At 28.7% G+C, this 22,816-nt stretch overlaps 2 protein-coding genes across 2 annotated transcripts; one reads left to right on the top strand and one right to left on the bottom strand.

Moving 5' to 3' along the window:
* Positions 1 to 472: 472 nt before the first annotated feature.
* On the bottom strand, positions 473 to 13,929 carry LOC129907599 (phospholipase A1-like). Its single transcript, XM_055983879.1, has 7 exons — positions 13,624 to 13,929; positions 2,180 to 2,244; positions 1,916 to 1,982; positions 1,383 to 1,790; positions 1,106 to 1,320; positions 876 to 1,044; positions 473 to 807 (listed from the first exon to the last, which is right to left on the bottom strand). Exons 2-7 carry the CDS (start codon positions 2,202 to 2,204, stop codon positions 666 to 668), a joined length of 1,026 nt encoding a protein of 341 aa, XP_055839854.1. The 5' UTR covers positions 2,205 to 2,244; positions 13,624 to 13,929; the 3' UTR covers positions 473 to 665.
* A 7,134-nt stretch (positions 13,930 to 21,063) lies between these two features.
* LOC129907600 (vitellogenin-1-like) lies at positions 21,064 to 22,816 on the top strand. The gene is made up of 7 exons (XM_055983880.1): positions 21,064 to 21,134; positions 21,251 to 21,326; positions 21,388 to 21,637; positions 21,704 to 21,861; positions 21,938 to 22,131; positions 22,206 to 22,374; positions 22,443 to 22,816. The coding sequence occupies exons 1-7, from the start codon at positions 21,098 to 21,100 to the stop codon at positions 22,510 to 22,512; spliced, it is 954 nt and encodes a 317-aa protein (XP_055839855.1). The 5' UTR covers positions 21,064 to 21,097; the 3' UTR covers positions 22,513 to 22,816.

Genomic DNA, 22,816 nt, shown 5'->3' with positions numbered 1-22,816 from the left:
TATCTGTCAAATCTCAAAGCTTTGGTAAAGCTTCGTTTAAGAACCTTATAGAGGGTCAAACTTGTATAACGTTCTCCTTTTTCCATGCCCAACAACCTTACTAAAGTTTAAAAGAAGCTGAAATGTAGCTTTTGTAATAACTTAACCGAAGCTGAAATGTTAGTTGGGAGGTGTTACCACCAAGTGTTTATGGCTAGCGTTACAGTAAATGTTTCAAGGATGCCAATCCGATCATCAGACTCCTTCATTCCATTTGTATGTGGTGCTTAGTCTAGTCATTTTTCATTTAATTTAAAAAATTACTTGATGGTAGCATAGTACACATAATAACATAAAATAATAATTTTGAAATGTATTTTTGTAGTGAATTTTTCGTACCATCCGACTTCGTTATAAGTCTTAAAAAAAGCTACTAGAATCTAAATTTTATCTACTTTTCCTGACTTGATCCAAAATTAAAATATTCATCAAATTGAAAAATAAATGATTTTTATTTATAATATTTTTATTTATAATACAATACTTTCTAATTGAAGGAAATGTATAACTATGTAAATTTTTGTACATAATATTTTTATGCGTATGAACATCATTATCATGAGAATCTTATAATTGTTAATTTATTTAATTTTTAAGACTAATATCAAGATTCATTATTTTATGGTTTATGTAAATTCAGTTGCAAGTTGTGCTATTTCGGCTGGAGAGTTTCCGGGCAATTCATTTGGATCAATATAACAGGTTCCAGGTTTGCCTCGAGCATAAGGTGGAACGCCATTTGTTTGTAAGTAATAATCACCACTTATACTGAAATGACATAAAAGAAAAATATTAAAAACATATTTTATTGTGGCTATATTGATTTTATAACATACTTTGTTGGACAATCATGTCCCATCACAACTTTTAACTCGGAATCTTCATCGACTTTTCCAGCCTTAAAGTCATTCCAATTTTTCGTTTTGACAGCATCAAATTGCTCATCGTATTTGCCAGCAACACTTTCTGCCCAAAAATACCATGATCTTCGATGACTTGATAGATCTGTCGAAATAAAATAAAGTTTTTAACAACCGTTTTGAGTTATGAACAAGTATTTATTTACCGTTATCAGTTAACATTTTGTAGTTTCTCTTCGGGCAACCAGGCTGAAGAGTTTTCCCACTATTTGGCCAAAAGTCTGCTGTTCCAGTACTAATTGGAGCTCCATATATCCATGCGTCTGTGTGGATGACATCAACGAAGTCTGCATCTTTTTTATTCAAATGAGCTGTGATACCAGTGTAAAATGGCGGGAAAGCTGGATCAAGAGCAGTGATTCTAATAAAACATAAATATGTTAAAATTCAATCATTTAAAGGGTTTGGGTCTATGTTACAAACCTTCTTAGACGTTTTGTTTTTTTCGATCTTCGATAGACTTCCCTTCCTACAATTCCCGACATTTGTCCTCCTAAAGAATGACCAACTAAATGGAACGTACTAATATCGAATCCTTGATCAAATAATTCTATAAGCTTCTTTGCCAAAACTGGACCTAGCTGTTTAGCATTAACAACTGCATCAAGCATATAATTTCCATCAGCTAATTCACCCCAATCTAAGACTATGAGATTTACATCTTTTCTTTGGAGGTATGCTTCTACAATAACTTTGAGACTTTCAACTCCTAAGTTCTCTAGATAACCGTGCACGTAGAGAACTGTTTTCTTTGTTTTGTCGAATTTCTCATGATTGATTAAACTGATTCCATTATCTAATTCGAAAGTTGCAGAGTCACTAAAGTTTGGCCTATAAAGAAGAAAATTGAGATGGTCAAGAAATGGATGCGTAGGATTGTTGTTTTATGAAGAGTAAAGGTAAAGATCCTTCATAAATGAAGGAACAAAGTAATCAAAAACAAAAAAGCAACTTACCCGAAGAAAAATACAAATTTGGCTTGAGTAAGATCAGCATGAGCCTTTACCATTCCAAGAAATAATCCTTAAATAAGAAAAAAAAATTTATAAATATTTTAAATTGGTTAAAGCACACAAATATTCTTAAAAATGTGAAAAATATTCTAATATAAAATATCTTTAAGCTTTAAGAAACTATAAGCTGTAAATTTTGGCGTAGCGACGAACGCAATGCGATAAACACTTTTGAAATATGTGTAATTTTGGAAATCTTTGACTTACTTGATTTTATCTTGATGCTCTTCATATTGAATTTATAAAAATATACCAAGCATTCATACACAAATCTGAAAAAAAAAAATAAAATAAAATAAAATAAGAATTTATTATTTTTCTGTGTTAATTTTTAAATGCAATATAAACTACAACTTAAAAGCATATCATTTGATTTAAACATTTTGAGCCAATACCAAAAAAGAACTTCAACAAGATTAGTCTAGGTGAGATAAGTTTTCCATATAAACACTTCAAAGACAGTAAGATAAATCAAAATCAATCTCTTTTTGCAAAACAAAATTTGCGGAAAAATAAAAAATATAACTTATATGGGTCACTGTGGCGTATGAGCACTAAAAAAAAACCAATTTTTATAATACAATGAAAATAATATAATTTATTTTTGTTTAATTATAAAACTAACAATATTAGTAAACCAACATTAAATGTTATTGTGTTTGTTTTTTTTATTGACGACTTCAAAAATGATTCATTTTGATCACCTGTTTTCTGTGTTTAACAGAAGTTCACTTTTTAAGGTCGTACCCTCAACTAACAATTTGGCTTCTATAAAGCTTTATAGAAGCAACAGAAGCATCTGTAAAGCTTTATAGAAGCAAAATTGTTAGTCGGGCCTCTTCGTGCCTACATTAAGTCATCCCCGTTAAACAACAATTTAGATTGATTTTGAGATAAGACAGTTTATCTTTTGTAGGTATTAAAGCAGTTATAATGGGTCAAAAAGATAAACGTATAATGTAAGGTATCTTTGTTATCTGTTCATTTATGATAATTAGAACGAACAAAATTATGAGTAAGAGTAAACCTAAAATTACTTCATTAAATGGATTTTAATTTAAAGAAAAGCACTTTCAAATATTAAGGTACTTAAGGGACTTGCACGCAAGACCAAATAGATTATATTAAAAAAAAAGATACAATACATGAAGCAACAAACTGACAATTAAAAGTTCGACAAACAATATAAATATTTGCAATGACATTGCGGGTTTGGCTATTAGTTTTATGGTTGTAAATAATTAACTTTCTACCTATTACCCATTACCTCTAGTTATAAATTGTCTGTTTATTATTGTACTATAATAAACAAATGAACAAATTTGTTTGTTAAATGACAGTAAAAGTTAGATTTTTTTTCCTACGTTAAATGTGTGAATTTCCAATAGTTAAAACCACTTGTAAGTCAGTTCAATAACTATTCTTCGAGCCCCGTTGGATTAACATGTAATATTTTTGATTAAGTTAATTCTTTTTAAGCGGTTTTAATTTCTTCTTTAACAAAACCTTCCTTTTTACTTGTTTTATAAAGATACATATATAAGTGTCATTGTAAAAGAAAATTTCAAGGTTTTAATCGAAACTAAAATTTTTCTTTACTTCTTGCAACTTTCACTCATATGTATGTATAAACATTTATGTATATTGCATTTTTTGGAAATTCCAAACCCCTAGGTTTTATAAAGACGTAAGACGTCAACATTTTACTATATAATAGTTTTTCTATGTAAAAATGACACACCTTCTTCACTCACATTCATATTAACATTTCCTAAAGTCTTTAAAAAAATTTAAAATCATAAAATGTATTGCAATCATTTCTAAAGACTCAAAGGTTATCTGTCATCTTGTCTGTAAATCATAATTTTTGTCAAAGTACACATCCTCAAATAGGTATTATTCATTCGGTATCAATGATTTGTTTGTTTATTGTTTTTGGACGCTCAAATTAAAAAAAGGTTAAGATGCTATCGGAAAATAGCTTATCGGTATTTCAACTCATCAGACTGCTAGCTATCATAATTTATTTTTAGATTGATTAGAGTTTTTATAAAAAAAAAAATGCTTCCAAAGGTTATCATTTTTTTAGGACCTAACTAGTACCTAGAGTCATAAAAAATGTTTTAAAATTGTTTGCTGAATCAGATTTTTATAATGTTTACTTTTTTTGGCTTTATTTTGTTTATATTTTTAGTAATAATAAAATGTTATTTTAGTTTTAATCAATTTAACTGAGTGTGTAACAGATAACACTGTGTTACAAAAATCAGGTTTAAAAATATACGCGGGCGGAGACCTATCACGTTTTGTAGAGCTAGTAGCGCTAATTAAAATAAAATAAAAAAAAACATAATTTGAAAAAAAGAAAAAATCTGATAAAATTATTTTTCAATTTTCTCAAAACCCAGAAGGCATAAAAACATATAGTTCTTACTGTTCGATAAGGAATCAATTAAAACAGTTTTCTACATGAGTCAATTTTTTTAATTAAAATTCACAGTCTGGACAAAAATAATTATTAATGAGTTTTTAATTTTGTTTTTGTCTATTTTTTACTTTGAAATCGATTATTTCAAAAACAATTGGTTGAAATATATTTATTTGAAAATAAGAATTAAATGTACAATTCTGCCTTTCGGAAATGGTATCACTTATAACTGTAAGTGTTGCCATTGTTTTTTAATAATTTTTTTTAAATTTTAATAATTATTTTTAAAAAATTACCCCTCCCTCCAAAAGGGGGGGAGATAGACAACCCTCCCATAATAATATGTAATTGTATTAAACTCCTCTACAAAAAAAAACCGTTATCAAATCCTGGCGCCCAAGTTATCGTACTACGTGCCAAAATAACATTTTTGTTCGAATTTCTGTGCCTGGGTTGAAATCGTAACTTTTTTCTTTCTCAGCCAATTTTGAACTGATTTTCATAAAAAATACCTCGTTTCATTTGGAAATGAATATTGTTTAAGAATATATTTTTAAAACAGCATGTTGTTTTGAAAACATATACTTTAAATTGATGTCGAAGTTGGGAAAATGACACTTGACAGTTTATAAATTCTAGGTGGTTTAATTGAATCACATGTTTTATACATTTTTGAAAAAATGGGTAAAAATTTGACGAAGCTAGAACTTTTTTACTGGGTGAAGGTAAAAAAACCGTTTTTTGACCCTAACTCTAGATTTTGGGGGTGTAAGGGACTTTTTAAATACAGTTTCGTAATCAGTGCGACTAGTTCTACAAAACGTGATAAGTCTCCGCTAGCGTATATTTTGAGTGTTACACAGTGTAATTTTATAAATAAAAAGAGAACACCTTCCAAAACAAAAACCCTGCCAAATACCAGAATGAAACCTAGTAAAACATTATACATTGCAGATTATAAAGCCAAATGCGCATGTGCAGCGGAGCTGATGCACTTTGATTAAGAAATTAAAAATTTTTGCAACAAAATTAGGATTTTTTTTATTTTTTGGAATAATAATTTTATCCACACGCGAACTTAAAAAAAAAAAACAACAAATACATTTTTGTTGCAAAAGCTGACATTGCATTTTTATTTAATTTGCATTGAAATGGTTGAATTTTGCATGTACCTAGCATTTTATTTACCAATCCATTACGTATTTTGGTTTGTTTAGTCGAGATTTTTCAACGTCACGCTCAATGGTAACTTTACTGGAAATAATTAATCTAGCGTAAAATGTTTTGAGAATAACCAACAGGTTCAATTTGTTTACTTCCTGTTATTTTATGGTAATTTTTATTATACTATTGATTGAGAAAAAATTAGTTTGAGAAGTTGTGCAATTATTGATAAACAAAAATATAATTGTATAAAATTTTAATCTGCCCCATCAATTTATTAACTACACAGATATTATTATATTAAATGATGCCGGCTATCGATCGAATTCACCAAACAATAGGAAAAATGAAAAAAATGGAACAAATGTTGTCCAATAGGACTTTCACTAATATGGGCTACTGTGGCGTACTCAAAATAGTCATTTTCATAGATTATAATCTATATTATTATTATTGTTTAATTAATATTTGTAGATTATATTAAATATGATCCACCATCGAAAATAATTGATACGGTTTTTTTTTTTGAAATGACGACATCAAATATGATTCACTTTGATCACCTGTTTCTGTGTTAAACAAAAGTTCGCATGAACTTTAAATTTTTGAAGGTTGTACCACTGCGTGGCTTAATTTAGTCATCCACTTGAATATAATTTAGATTGATTTTAAGATAAGGCTTTTGGGTTGAAGTACATATGTACCTATTAAAATAATAATTTATGGAATAAAAAGATTAACATTAAAATATAAATTGGTTTTTAAGAGGTTTTTTTTTTAAATAAAATCGATAATATTAAGAAATTACGTCATTAAATGCATGGGATTTTCTGCCGTTCAAAGACCTACGCATCTTTCTTCACATTCGCATTAACACCCGCATTCGAGCTCAAGGTAATAGCTTCGTATTCATGGGACTTTACGCTGATATTTCAAATTAACTCTAAAGAAATATGCGAAGCATTCGATCTCTTCTCACTTTTTCCTATTTCTTATCGAATAACATGCAAACATATTGTTTTGTGAGAGCGTTTAAGTAACGAAAAGAGTTGACATTTTTTTTATAAAGACAAGTTGTCAGTTAAAGGCTGGGAAAACTATTGACAACTATGCAAAAACAAAGTACTTGTGTTCTTAACTTTGTGTATCGAAAATATGTATGTATAGAAAAGGTAGCAAATTTTCATTTTCATTATCATTCGGCGGCGGTGTATTTTTTTATTGAAGCACTTGAAACGGCTTTGGGAATGGTAAGATGGCTTGTTAGTTAGTTTTTTTTAGTTGTATGTATTTTACTATTTACGTAATATTGCTAATACAAATTTACTACAATAAATTACTATTCAAACAAAGACATTCTTATCATTATTCAAGTTCAATGACAATAAAATTTAAAATAATTTGAAATTTCCAATAATATAATATTCCTATTTTTATAAAACTCCCCCAGGTGCTTCTACAATTTTCAAATGATAAATGCATATTATATTACTACACTTATAATTGAGAATGTTTATTATTCCTTTCCTTTTTCATTTATCAAGAATTACTTAACTTTTCAGACAATTTTTTTTAACTAAAAATTCTTGTTTCTTGTATTAATATTTATCAAAAAGTAACAACAAGTAAACAAATCCAACCTGTTGATCTTTCTCAGTTGATTTAACGCTAGATTAATTATTTCAAGTTAAGTTTCTGCTAAGCATGACGTTGATAAACAATCCAACATACGTAATAAATTGGTAAATATAAAATACTGAATACAAAGTTCACTTTAAAGCAAAACAAATATAAAAATATATATAATGCAATGTCAGCTTTTGCAACAAAATATGTTTTTTTTTTTTGTGTTTGCGTGTGGATAAAAATCCATAAACAAAAATAAACCCCAAGTTTGTTGCAACATTTTTGAATTTCTTAATCAAACTGCATCAGCACAACTGCACCTGCGCATGAGACTTAAAAACATGGGGTATAGATGTATACTCTTTTGGTATTTGTAATTTACTTACTTTAAGTTACTGTTACACTTGTTAGTTCCAATTTTTGGTTAGAGTTTGTTCAATGCAAAAATAAATTAATCAACTTTGTTTTATAAATTTGAAAAAAAAAAAAATAAAACGAACCAAAAGCAATAAAATACCATAAAAATCTTTTTAGTTTTAATAGCTTAAAAGAATATTTTACGCACGGAGAAAAAAGTGTCACCTTAAAATAAGATGATGCTCACATTAAATTTCACCACTTTAAATTAAGGTGATATCCGCTTAAAATAAGTTGATTCCACTTAAACTCAGTTCAATTTAATGCACGGAGAAAACAGACCACATAGAATGAAGCGGATAGCACCTTAATTCAAGCGGTTTTCTGCATGGTTTTTTGCTAAGATGACTGTCACTTAAAATTAAGGTGACAATTTTGTCTCCGTGTGGTCTTAGTACCTAGTACTGTACTTAAAAAATGATCACTATTAGAAGCTTTTTTTTTGAATAAAATCTCTAATCAACCTAAAAATAAACTATGATAACTTTAAGTCTAGTAAGTTGAAATACCGATAAGGAATTGTCCGATAGCATCTTAACCTTTAATTAATTTGAGCGTCTCAACACAAAATAAACAAACAAATCATTGATACCAAATGAATAATGCCTATTTGCTTGTGTACTTTGAAATTTCTTATAAATCACAGACAAGATGACAGATAGTAAGTGATCTTTGTCTCTGGAAATGATTGGATGTGCAATATTTTAATTTAACAATTTTTCACACGAGGTGGATAAGATTTTTGTCTAACTGCAGAAGCTTAGGCCACTATAAAGGTGAAAGAAAGCACTATTGGAGTATTCGAAAGTATTGTTCTACATGCGATTCATTATCTAGCCTACGTCAATAGATATGATAACACCTGGCCAAAAAGACAGATTAAGTGAAAAAAAAAAACGAAAAAAAAGGAAGTAGTTCTAAAATCAAAATATTTGTATGAAATGTGTACAGCTAAAGAGATCTAGTTATAATTATCACAACAAAAACATAACTGTTAAAAAAAGAGCCAAGTTCTCCTATGTTGAAGTTATGCTGGCACAAAAAGTACTGAAATGTAAAAGTGTACCAAGTTCTAAAGCTTTGCTTTAAATTTGTATAAATAAAATGTTTATTTTTTGCTTGGCAATTTTTTATTTAGCTTTAAAAATCGGTAATTTTAAGAAAAATTGTCAAGAGCACAATCAACATTTTATATATACAAATTTAAAGCCAAGCTTTAGAACTTGGTACACTTTTACATTTCAGTACTTTTTGTGCCAGCATAACTTCAACATAGGAGAACTTGGCTCTTTTTTTAACAGTAATGTTTTTGTTGTGATTTCACTACTTTTTGCAAGGTATTTCTATAGAACTTAAAATCTCTACAGTTGATGAACACTCAGAGAAAATGGGCGGTTACCACGCCCCTTGTCTAAAATTCTAAAATTCTCAAATTTTAATTTTTTTTTTGTTTAAACTACCAGGTCTACCATTCTACCAAATTTTAAGGTTCTACGACAGTTAGAAATGCTCTATAATATTTGATGAAAATTCAGCAGAAATTGGCGGTTGCCACGCCCCCTATCCAAAATTCTCAAATTTTAAATTTTGTATTTGGTATAACTTACTAGCTTTACCATTCTACCAAGTTTCAAGATTCTACGATAATCAGAATTGCTCTGAGAAATATGATAAAATTTAGTGAAAATGGGCGGCTACCACGCCCCCTGGCTAAAGTTCTCAAATATAAAATTGTTTCCTTTATATAAACCACCAGCTCAACCAGGGAGCGGGTCATAATTCTGCTTGTCAAAATTCTGTACGACAAAATTCTGTGGGGTCAAAATACTGTAATACCATAATTCTGTACGGTAAATACAAAATTCTGTACGTCAAAATACTGTATCAACAAAATACTGACATGAAAAATTCTGTTTTGTAAAATTCTGTACGGCCAAATACTGTATATCAAAATTCTGTAAAAATGCTGTAAAAAAATATCGTTTTGATAATGTAAAAAAGTGCACTTTTTTACATTATCAAAACGATATTTTTTTACAGCATTTTTACAGAATTTTGATTTACAGAATTTTGATGTACAGAATTTTGAAATACAGTATTTTGACCAACCAGAATTTTGCTATACAGAATTTTGACTTTCAGAATTTTGTTCCTACAGCATTTTGCACATACAGAGTTTTGACATACAGTATTTTGGCATACAGTATTTTGAATACAGAATTTTGCAACATACAGAATTTCGACCCCAACCCGCTCAACCATTCTACCAAATTTCAAGATTCTACGATAATCAGAAATGCTCTATAATAATTGATGAAAATTCAGCGGAAATGGGCGGCTGCCACGCCCTCTGGCTGAAATTCTCAGATTTTAAATTTTTTCCTTTATATAAACTACTAGCTCTACCATTCTACCAAATTTCAAGATTCTACGATAATCAGAAGTGCTCTATAATATTTGATGAAAATTCAGCGGAAATGCTCGGTTGCCACGCCCCCTGGCTGAAATTCTCAGATTTTAAATTTGTTCCTTTATATAAACTACCAGCTCTACCATTCTACCAAATTTCAAGATTCTACGATAGTCAGAAGTTAATAATTGATGAAAATTCGGCGAAAATGGGCGGTAACCACGCCCCCTGAATTGATAATCTCAAATTTTCGATTTTTTCCTTTGTATACACCACAAGTCCTATCACCATGTAAAATTTCAAGTTTCTACGATAGCGGGAAGTTCTCCATAATTTTGATGATCTGTCAGTGAGTCAGTTACGGTTTTCGCGATTTTTGAAGTCCTATATCTCAAAAACTACTCATCGTAGGAAGCTGAAATTTTGTGAGGCCAGCTCAACAAATGTAGTGAGTTTGAATATTCTGGCGTCTTTGGTGTGGAAGTTAGAGGGGGGTCGAAAATGGCCTGAGTTGTTTCCTGTAAATAAGGGTGTAGTGCCAAAGTTGCTAGAGAACTTGGCTGGGCACTACCGTGCCCCTTGATTTTGGTTCTTGTGGCAAAAATTCTGTGGCCAGTGAGGTAAACTTTAGATTAAGTTTAGTTTCTCTTTGGCTTATTAATTGAAACTCAAGATATCTCGAGCAATAAAAAAGATATCGGGAAAATTTAAACAGTTTTTGAAAGAAAAATATCTGTTCTTATAATAACTGTTAAAATTCTTTTTTTAATAAATTATCCTACATAAAAACAATACCTCGAAAACAGCCGAAATGACAATTTTTAGCATTTTATAACGGTAATATTTCAAAAACAGAGGCCAATAAAATTTTTCTGACTTCAGATTCAGATTCAGCACCCCAAAAACTACTAGAAAAGTATATTTTGGTTCTTGTGGCAAAAAAAAGTTAAATTTTGTTGACCAGTGTTATTAGGGCACCGCAAATGTTATTCCAAATGAAAAATATTTTGTTCGTTTTCTTAAAAAAAAGTATGACATTATGTACCAATTAATTAGTGTAAATTTTTTCATAGAAATACGTTTCACATGGTTAAATACGGTTATCTTTTGTGAATAGATTCAGATAGTTAAATTAATAATGTCAAATAGGAACATATTACTAAAGTACATTTTAGGGACTTTGGAATAGTTAAATAGCGGTGGAGGAGTAGCGGTCTATATGACAAAGTCCATAATGGAATAATGTCTCACTCAAGTGTAAAAACATAGACATACATAAATAATACCACAGTTTAAGGCATTGTAAGAAAAATCCAAAATTGAATGGTTGGTAGTTCTCAATATACAAGTAATTTTGATATATTGGGCTACTTTGAATACTATCCGGAAGAGTAAATAAAAAAGCTGCTCTGTGTTGCACATGTTTTGTTGCATTTGAAATAAAAATTTTAGGGCCTCTCAAGATATATAATTATTGTGTGCACTTTCGTTTATTTTCCTTCTAATTCTCCTGTTTATTTTCCTTTTTTTTGCGGATTTTTTATTGTAAACATTTCCGTGACGCTACTGGTAACTTTTTTTTTTTTTAATTATTTAGAACAAAAAAAAGAAACATTCTTAAAATTATTTGAGATTGCCTTCAGCTCTTTAAATTTTCTTCTGGCTTGGTCTTACAACCAAACATTTAATTTTGTAAACTTTCTAGCTTCACCAAATATTTGGCTTTCGGAATAGTACATTTTGGAAATTAAACGTGAAACACCCTTTATCGTTCTTGTTCTTACCTATACACACACAAATGCTTAAGACAGGAATTTATAGACTTTTCAAAGCATCGAACAGACAACACTTTAATTGAACTGCATTTACTAGAAAGAACCAGATTAATCTCGATTTAATCGATTGCCGGTCTCCAACTTTAATTTATACAAAAAAGTATTCTAAACTATCCAGAATGTAAGTACAAATTTGCTTAGAATATATTTTTCTGAAGCTTAAAAGGAATAAAAGTAATTCTCTATAGGTTTATGGACTTAGTCCTTTATTTCAACATCTTTTATTTTGTTTTGTAATATCTATTTGCTGTTGTATTGAATATCACATACTCATGTTAAATTCTCTCATGTTATTTGCAGAACAAACAAATCACTAAAAGTGTCATTTTTTGCAAAGTGAATTCACTGAAAACAAACAAATTGCAAAATCATCATTTTGGCGAAATATAAATTCGCTAGTAAACTATATTTCCAATGCCAAATCAATCACCTTACCAAATAAATAAACAAATAAAAAAAGTCAAACAAAATTTATTTTCATGAATTCAAATTAAAAATTTTGCGAAATATTTAAATTTTTGACGAAATTTTCAAAATTTTTTTTGTAGTTTCCCAACTATCTATGAAATGACAGGTTGATTCATTAATCAATCATCATTTTTTGCTATTTCTTGAAAGCTCCACTTTAATACATTTCATTAACTTTGTTCACATTATTTTAAATATGTATTGTTCACATCAAAATTGCCACCGAAAGGGCGCACTTAAAATAAGAACAATACAAAAATGACAGTACAAAAATGCGACATGCATCATCAATTGGCCCTACTCAAGGTTAATTGCCCACTATTTAAAATGTTATAAAATCTGACTGACCCTAACCATGAAACTAAACAAAAAGGTTAATTCAGCCAGTACCTACACAAAAAAAATAAATTAAACAAGTTCCCTAGAATTAAAACTTATTTTTTTTTAATTGTTTGTTTGTTTAGTTAACAAAATACCCAAATAGTCTACTATACTGACTCAGCAAATTTTGGACCTGTTCAGATTTGCTTAATTGAATATTTTGAGCGAATTTATAAAAGTAGGTTTTGTTGCATCAGTAACATCGGCAGATTGGGGTAAAACACCTTTAAAATAAAACTCGTTTAACCAACTTAACCAACCACACTGTTTCCCAATGTAATATTCAAATTGGTTTTGTGCTATTAAAAAAGATCAGGCCACTCAATTTTTAAAACTTTTTTCTGTCTTTAATAAAAACAAGTAAATAAGTCATGAATGCACGCGATATATTTACACTCGCTACTGCACAACAAAAGATATTTCATCTTCTAACAAGAATTAATTGAGTATCAATTGTGCGATCAATCAATAAAATTTAATTGATCGACAATCACATTTTTTTATTTTTATCACGCACATTTCTAGTTTTCTTTATAAAATACAAAACTTTTCTCTAGAACGTCAATAAAGCTAGATAAAGATACTTCTACAATCTACAACTCATTAACATGATCAGTAGATACTTTTGTATTTAAAATTCTTATCAGTGTAAAAAATAAACACCCAGGAATTTCGCAAAACTTTTTTTTTACAGAGACTGAGAGACCCAAGTATAAACAAAAAATACTTTCAACCAAGCATTAAATACAACAAAAGAGAATAATCATAAACTACTTTGCAGGTGGTACATTTAGGTTAATTATGCAGAAAAGCGGTTCCGCTGAGAACTGTTTTTTTTTTTTTCAAAAGCGTTGGCGATCACTTTTGTTATGTAAGAAAAAAATTATTAAAAAATCATTTCAAAGTTTTATTAAACTTTTACCTTGAATTTGTGTAACAATTATTATTTTTTGAACTTTTATTTAATTAAGTTTTCTTCACTTCACTTAATATCCACGTATGGTAAATAATTCGTTCTTTTTATATGGAAATATGAGTACAATTATTTTTATATGACCACGTGCGGGTTGACGGAAACAACTGATCGCCGCAAAATCTTTTTATAAACTCAAGAGGCACAGTCAACAAACAGACGATCGGACCAAAATCAACAGACAAAATAATAATAATAATACAAAAGTAAGCTATCATAGAAGCTATAAGTTGAGAGCCCGGCTATTGAATGAAAACAAATTGCTTTGGGCTTATGAATTAAATATCAATAAAAAGAATATTATTTTTCCGTAAAGCTTTTTTATTTTTTTTTAATGTTTTTGTTTTTAATTGTAAGATTTCTTGCATTAATATTGTACTTTATCTTTTATAAAACAAAAAATTAAGGAAAGCTTTGTAGTTTTTTAGTTTAATATTATGGTTGTGATATTTGCTTATTATGTTCAAACCAAAAAAATAAGTAGAGCTTTCAACATGAGTGTATTATTTACAGTAACTGTCATGATTTAATTCAAAAATTAAGATTGAGTCATGCACTTGATATACCTATTACCTATGTATTAGGGTGGGTCAAAAAAATCGAAATTCTTTTTTTTGATTTGGTACTCCGAAAAATCGATTGCTTGACACCTCTGGATTATACACACCAAATATGAGCTCTTTATATTAATGGGAAGGTCCTCCGCTTTTAAATTTTCCATTTTTGCATCAAGCTTCTACAAAAAAAAATTATTTTTTTTATAAATCGACTTTTTGCAAAGGAGAATGGGCAAATTTGTATTGAACGCGGACGTTGCGCGGCCAACAATGATTTTGCCATTTATTGATGTAGTTAAGTCATAAAAGTACTGAGCAAATGTTTTTTCCCTGTGACGTGCTTACCAAATGGATAAAATGCATTTTTGCATTTAACACTTTTTATGGATTTTCTCAGTATTACAACCTAAAAGTGTATTTTAAATGCAAAATGCTGATGCTCTGACATTTTCCCTGAGCCTGAAAACCCTAACCTTGAATATCCGTCAAATAGAGACCAAAATATAACATTTTTAAAACCACACTTTTTTTAGAGTTTTTTGTTCAATATTTTGTTTAGTTTGAATCACATGAAAACTCTCAAAAAAAAGTCTCGATAATTTTGGCTTAAAAAGCTTATATTAAGAGTTCTATTGGTCGGATATTCAAGATTAATGTCTTCAGACTCAGGGAAAATGACAGAGCATCATATTTTGAATTCAAAATCAATATATTATTCACTTTGTCCTTTTCACATTGCACAATGCATTAAAACTATGAATATTGCAATATCTTACATTCTTGATGCTTTGCAGCAAAACGTCCATAGTAAAAATTATTCCTAAGTTATAGTTCTTTCATTTGATACAAATTTCATTAATGGCCGCCGAACGTCCAAAATGCCCATTCTCCTTTCTTTGCTTATTCTTGTAGGAAATTGAACGCTCTACAAAAAAGACCTCATACTCTTTTTTCGTTTATCTAACCGTTTAATAGATATTTGAGGTCCAAAAATCGAGAAAATCTTTAAAAATTCGTTTTTTGTTCTTAATTTTGTAACAAATTGAAAAATTATAATAAACAAACGCGCAAGACTTATTCTTGTAGGAAACAGATTGGTCCACCAAAAAGGTCTTAATAATTTTTTTAATAATCTAACCATTCTAAAGATATTGGAGGTCAAAGTTAAAAAAAAATATGAAAACATTTTTTACTTTTGAAAATTTTCTAATTCACTGAAAATTCAATATTTTCAAATTAGCAAGATGTTTTCTTGTTGTGTTTTCATATTTTTTTTTAACTTTGACCTCCAATATCTTTAGAATGGTTAGATTATTAAAAAAATTATTAAGACCTTTTTGGTGGACCAATCTGTTTCCTACAAGAATAAGTCTTGCGCGTTTGTTTATTATAATTTTTCAATTTGTTACAAAATTAAGAACAAAAAACGAATTTTTAAAGATTTTCTCGATTTTTGGACCTCAAATATCTATTAAACGGTTAGATAAACGCAAAAAGAGTTTAAGGTCTTTTTTGTAGAGCGTTCAATTTCCTACAAGAATAAGCAAAGAAATTAGCAAAAAAGTCGATTTATAAAAAAAATAATTTTTTTTTGTAGAAGCTTGATGCAAAAATGGAAAATTTAAAAGCGGAGGACCTTCCTGTTAATATAAAGAGCTCATATTTGGTGTGTATATTCTAGAGGTGTCTAGCAATCGATTTTTCGGAGTACCAAATAAAAAAAAAGAATTTCGATTTTTTTGACCCACCCTAGTATGTATATTTTACCTGTCCACAGACCTTTGATCTGCTATTGTGGGCCCATTTCTTTTTTAAAGTAAATTTCCATAATTGAAATGAAATAGATCATGTTTTTTTTTCAAAAATATTTTTTTCTCAAAGATATTGAAAAATGAAATTTATGATATCGCAAATCATAGTAGGTACATAACATAATGAATAATTTGTTGAACCAAATTACATGGTTGCGATCTAAAAAGAGACGTGATAGAAAAAATCAAGACCATAAACTTTAAAAAATAATTTCAGCTGTTACTGTTTTATTCAATAAACAAAATGGTCAAGATCAATCGAGAATTTAATATCTAGAAGTGAAAAGATAGAGATTTCACCGTCGAACTCAAAATATCAGTATTTTTTGTATCGGCTTACCTCAAATGTTAAAATTAGAGATTTTAGACTTCAAATTGCATTTTTAACAAAGATATATTTGAAACATCTAAAAAAAAACGGAATTTTTCTATCCCTTATAGAAAATTCTATTTTTTTGTGAAATAAAGTCCATTTGGTTACCTTCTTTCAGGGGTAAAATATGAAAAGTGTATAGTTACGATGAAATCCCAAAAACTACATAAATTGAAGACAAGAAGTCAAAATTCCGGACACTTTTTATTTTTAATTCTAAGCAAATCACTTTGTGATTCCATTCTTTGGCTATTGAAGTTTTTGGTGAAAGAATGGCATTTTCAACTCCAGTCTTTTATGGGTCAATCTGAGATTTTAGGTGAATTTCTCCAAAAGTGCCTGATTTTTGTAGTGCTTTTTTTTCGCTTTTTAACCATTTTTAGCAAATTTTGGATAATATAAGTTTTTTGTGTTTTCTTATTTGGTAAATAATTGTTTTGGCACTATAAATTCAGTTTTCTACAAATTCGTTTAGAAAACACACCGAAATTATGTGTTGCAACGAAAGGTGCATTAATTTCAGCACACTTACGAAAGCGCACTTTTTTACGAATTGAAGCCTAAACAAGTTTTACATTTTGATACGTGCTTGAATAATGTAAAATGCATTATTTTACCTTACCACTCAGAAATTCGCAATGCTAACACAAAAATGACCGATTTTGACCATTTATCAGATTCATAATAACAAACCTATTAAAAGATTATTTACTTGCCTCTTTTATCTTTAACCGTTCCCGATTATTCTCATCAGATTGAAAAATGTTTATTTTGTCAAAATACATACTTATTCCGACTATTGTATGTGATTATATTTTGATGTGGCTAATAAATACATTTATGACCGATTTAAAAAATAAACATGGAAACAAATTCTATAACAACAAGTTCACAAAATATTAGCTCTTTTTCGTTCAATGTATTTTTAAATTCATCATCTTATGTTTTTGTTCACCACAACCACGAAAGGACGTAAAGGTACTTTGGTCAATCAATACATAATCAGTTAAACAATTTCATAGCTATTGCACATTTTCTTAAAAAAAAAAATAAAATGTCTTTTTTAATGCCAAATGTGTATTTTGAAAATTGTATACACACCTGGTATAAAAATTTTTTATGAAAGTATAGGTGCCACGGTGGTCTTAAAAACGCGGCAGGTTTTATGAAAATGGATCCCAAAAGAAATGATGCAGATTTGTTCGAAATGATCTCAGGATTCCAAATTTGTAAGTTTCATAATCGTACCTGATCCCTTTTTTACCGACTTCCAAAAAGGAAGTCGGTTTTATGTTTCTTACCGCATAACTTTGGACAGAGTCAACCAATTTTGATAATTCTTTTTGTATTGGAAAGCTAGTGGCTGCAGTATGGTCCCATTTCAATTTCGTTCAGTTAAAGCCATAGGAACTATTAAAAAAACCATAAAACCCCGTTTTGAATCATGGAAGTCGGTTTTGTTTTTTTGATAAAAATGATTATTGAGTTACAGGCATTATACATATATATACATTTGACTTGCAATGGAAAAAAAATTAAACAAAAAACAAAAGCACATTATAATGTCCTATACCTTTTTGGAAAGCTTAAATGTACTCCTTGATTTGATGTTTATTTGAAGTTGATTGAGTTAATAGTTTTTGAAAAATTTAATTTTAAAGTTATTATTTTAAAAAATAATTTTTTTTTTTTAGTTTATTTTATTCTATTGTTTTTAATAAATTGTAAAATTTTTTTTGCGCTAATCAATGCCCTCATTGATTTTAAGTCAAAAACAAAAAACCGCATGTTTAAAAATAACCTAGTTTTTGAGACTTAAGAAAAATGTATCTTTTCTCCATTTTTTTTTAGCTTCTTTTAAATTTTTTTTTTCAAATAAAAAAAATTTAGCCTCAAATTAAATGGAAAAAAGGTCACTGTAACACGCTGCTGACAAGGACGTTTTCTTTTTTTTTAAATTGACGCGAAAAGTCAACGTGGATTCATGAAAAATGGCTCTCACGATGAACATCGAGAAGAGGTTTTGTGGTCCCTGAGGACCTTAGCTGTCCTGAAATCTATGTAATGTGGGATATTTTTCTGTTATACGTATATTATAACTCTTACATTTCAAAAATAGTTCTGAAATATTCAGAACGTAATAAAAATAACCTAAAATGTATAAAAATTAACAAAAAAAAAAAACCATACTCTGAAAATGGCAAAAAACCATTAAAAAAACACCAAAAATGAACAAAAAATCTCAAAAAAGGAGCCAAAATACCACTTCGTTCTTGGGGTTGATTCTGAGTCACACTAAGTGTGATTCGAACTTACAAATCTGTTGATTAAAAACCATTATACAAATTTTTCCTTAGGAACAAATAAATCAAATATAAAAGTGTTTATCTTTTCTTTCCATTTTTGAAAAACTAGAATAGTTTCTTGCATCTATTTTTAAGGATTTGACTAAGAACTAAAAGAACATTCAAATTTGAAAAAAAACTTGTGCCTTGTAATTCAAAGGTTAAAAAAATTAACATAAATACAAAAATTATTATTATTTTTTTTTTAATTTTGACTTTGAAATTGAATTTCTCAAAAACTATTTACTCAATCAACTTCAAATAAACATCAAATTCAAGTAGTATATTCAAGCTTTCCAAAAAGGTATAGGACATTATAATGTGCTTTTGTTTTTGCTTAATTTTTTTTTCCATTGCAAGTCAAATGTATATATATGTATAATGCCTGTAACTCAAAAAAGGGATCAGGTACCATTTTGAAACTTACAAATTTGGAATCCTGAGATCATTTCGAACAAATCTGCATCATTACTTTTGGGATCCATTTTTATAAAACCTGTCGCGTTTTCAAGACCACCGTGGGTGGCCAGCTTTTCTAAAAATATGCGTGTTTAAAGAGGTTTTCTAAATGAATAGTTTTTGTCATTATCTAGAGTCATAAGAAAGTTATTGGTACCAAAGTTAAAAAAGGTTATTAATTTAATAAATTAATTTGACTGTATTTATTATACTAATTTTTTTTCACATTACTGCCACAAATAAATGAATTCCATTGGTTTTTTTTCTAAAGCATATTTAACAATAATTTTTCTGTTGTTATAACAGTCGAACAATTTTCAGTCTTAGAAGTTGATTTAAGCTCTTTAAGACTAAAGCCTTAAAATAATAACATGAGCTAGTAACAATAAAAAAATATTCGGGCGAAACCCCATAACGTTTCGTAAGGCTTCTTGAGTCGATTAAGAAATGGTTTCTCAGCAAAATCTGGATTTCGACCTTCAGTCAGTTAATTCTGACATTTTGACATCTTCAATGCAGCAAATTCATGTGAATCTTCCACCAGATTGGATTGAAGCAAAATAATGTCTGTATTGAAGTTGTTTGTCCGATTTTCATAGAAACATACTTGAAATTGACGTTAAAGATGAGGCAATGTTAAACTAGCAAAGCTATTAGAACATTCAAATATTTTTTGATATCAATAATATGTATGTAGACTAGACTGATTCAAAAAAAAATTTTTCTTCTTTCGTTCAAAGCATTGTTGAAAATATTGTTGGAAATGACGAAAAAAAAATACTGTAAAAGTTTCAGCTATTAATATTAACATTTAGTACCGCCGCATCGCAAATTTCTATTTCCCATACGATTTGTATGGGAAAGATTGTGTATTTGTGTTTAGAATTTTTTATCTTTTTAATGGGCCATCAAAAAGGCTAGATTTAATCATTTTCTTGTATAAAATTGAACGCTCTACAAAATTGCATTTATGAAATTTAAAAAAAACGGACGCGAAAAATTAATTAAAATAATTTTTAGTTGAAAACATGAATAATTCGAATTTATTGAAGAAATCTAAAATGGTAGTATTAGGGGTTTGAGAGTTATATAAAAGGATCAGTGAAACCAAAACACAACATAGAATACAAATATTCAAAAATTTTGCCAAATTTTTTGAAAAACCTAATAATTTCGTCAAAAAATCGGAAAAAAATGAGAAAAAATTACTTTTTATATTTTAAAGTTGAATAACTTCGAAACGCGGGGGTAAACGAAAAAAAATAATAAGAGCTTTTTTGTAGAGCGGACAATTTTATAAAAGAAAATGATTTTGCCAAGCCTTTTGGATGAACCATTAAAAAAATAAAAAATTCTAAACACAAATACACAATCTTTCCCATACAAATCGTATGGGAAATAGAAATTTGCGATGCGGCGGTACTAAATGTTAACATTAAGGGCTGAAACTTTTACAGTAATTTTTTTTCGTCATTTCCAACAATATTTTCAACAATGCTTTGAACAAAAAAAAAAAATTTTTTTTTGAATCAGTCTAATGTAGACCAACAGTGGTAAATTGAATGAATTTGGCATGAATTCACAGGATTTATATTTAAAATTAAAATTAAAAGTTAAAAAAAAGCTCATTTTCGAATGCCATCACAATAAATTTTAAACAAATGAATTCTTTTCCAGCAAGTATAATAAAAAGAATAACGGGAACACGTAGGTATTTGTAGATGAGTTTAAATTTATCAGTCTTTGTTTAAGTTCAAATATTTAACTTAAACTGCTGTTTACATAACCGTGAGTATATAAAACATGTGCTTTGTTTTTATACTTTCCTATTGCTTTTAGAATTTTTACAATTTAAATACCATATTCATTCTGACAAAAATGTTCGCCGAAAAAGCTACAGTAATTCTCTTATTACGTAATACACATTTTTTTTTCTCACATTTAACTTAAAAATAATTATAATCATGTAAAATTATACTATTCTTTTAATGATATTTTTTTATATTTGTTCTGATTCTTGTGCGATTATAGATCTTTTTGCAATAAATATCCAATTGGTGACAAGTGATACTGGTATTGATTCTGTGACAATTAGCTTCTTTTATGGGTAAGTAAAAAGGTTATTTATAATGTTGTTTACTTTATATTTTGGATTTATTTATAAACAGACCAACATTCAATGATTCCCAGAAATATAACTTGAACGATGCAGCTTCTCTCGTTAAACATCCAAAATTTATACACAATCAAACTACATGTTTTATGATAGGTTACGATAACTTAGATGATAATCCTGGTACAAGATTGATGGTCGATTCGTATTTAAAAAGAAATACAACGAATTTTTTGAACATCAATTATGAAAAAATAAATGGGGGAAACTACTCTTATAATCAAACTCAAAAGAATGTCTTAAAGGTAATTTCATTTTTTTTTTGCAATTAAACAGCATTTTAATCAAATATTTAATGAACTTGCGTAAAGCTTGCTTCAAGAGTTGTTGATTTTTGTATCAAACTCTTTAGGTCTGGTGTGAATGATGACACATTCAGTTTAGTTGGACATTCTTTGGGCGGCCGAGGTGTATCTTTAATTGCACGAGGTATAGTTAAAAGAAGTATTAAAGCTTTTACAATATCTAGGTAATTACAGATAATAAAGTTTGCACTCATAAAGCTGATAATGATAACTGATTGACATTTTTGTATCTTCACTTAGGCTAAGCATGTTAGACCCTACCAATGAAGAAAGATACGATATATATACTTTTCCACCAATTGAACAATATTTTGCTAAGTTTATCGATGTAATTCATAGTGCTGCTGGATTTGCAACAACAAAAAGCTTGGGAAATGTTAATTTTTGGCCTAATAATGGTACTGCTTTACAACCAGGATGTTCGGATAAAACAGGTAAGTACTTACCTACTATAAATGCAAAGGAAATACAGAATTTTTTTTAAACATGAATTTTGATTATTTATCAGAGAAATGCAGTCATAGAAAATCATTAGCTTATTGGGCAGAAAGTGTTGCCAATGGACCATTAAATTCAATGTTAGCTTATCCTTCGGGAAGCTATGATAATTTGTTGAAAAATGGAGAAGATCGTTATAAAAACGGAGCTGTTGTAATGGGAATTGATTGTCCTCGAGAGTAATTAATTATTTTCAGATTTTAAATATAAAAAAAAATTATTAATCAATTCTTTTTTTTATTTATAGGGCAAGAGGTGATTATTATTTGCAATATAATACCACTTTTGGTGACTCTTTGACTCTAAGTGAAGTATAATGTTTTTCTTAATGCATTAAAAAAAAACTAATTAAAAAAATCTGCAGCTTTAAAAGATAGAAAAGCCAGTTTTATTTTCTTAGATTTATACCTTTAAAGATTAATAAAAATCCAAACAGTTGTTTTTAAGTACTTTTTAAAAGATTTCTTAAAATGTTCTTCAACAAGATGAACACTAAGCCCAATTAACTAAAAAAAAGGTATTTGCGATTTGATTTAAATTAATTTTTTTAAACAGAATGTATTTCAATAAAAAAAATTATCGTGCGATGATGCAACGATACACATTTTAAAACTTTGTTTA

Source organism: Episyrphus balteatus, chromosome 1, assembly GCF_945859705.1.
Source record: "Episyrphus balteatus chromosome 1, idEpiBalt1.1, whole genome shotgun sequence".
In the NCBI taxonomy this organism is placed as follows: domain Eukaryota; kingdom Metazoa; phylum Arthropoda; class Insecta; order Diptera; family Syrphidae; genus Episyrphus; species Episyrphus balteatus.
This window is presented reverse-complemented; position numbering and strand designations above follow the sequence as displayed.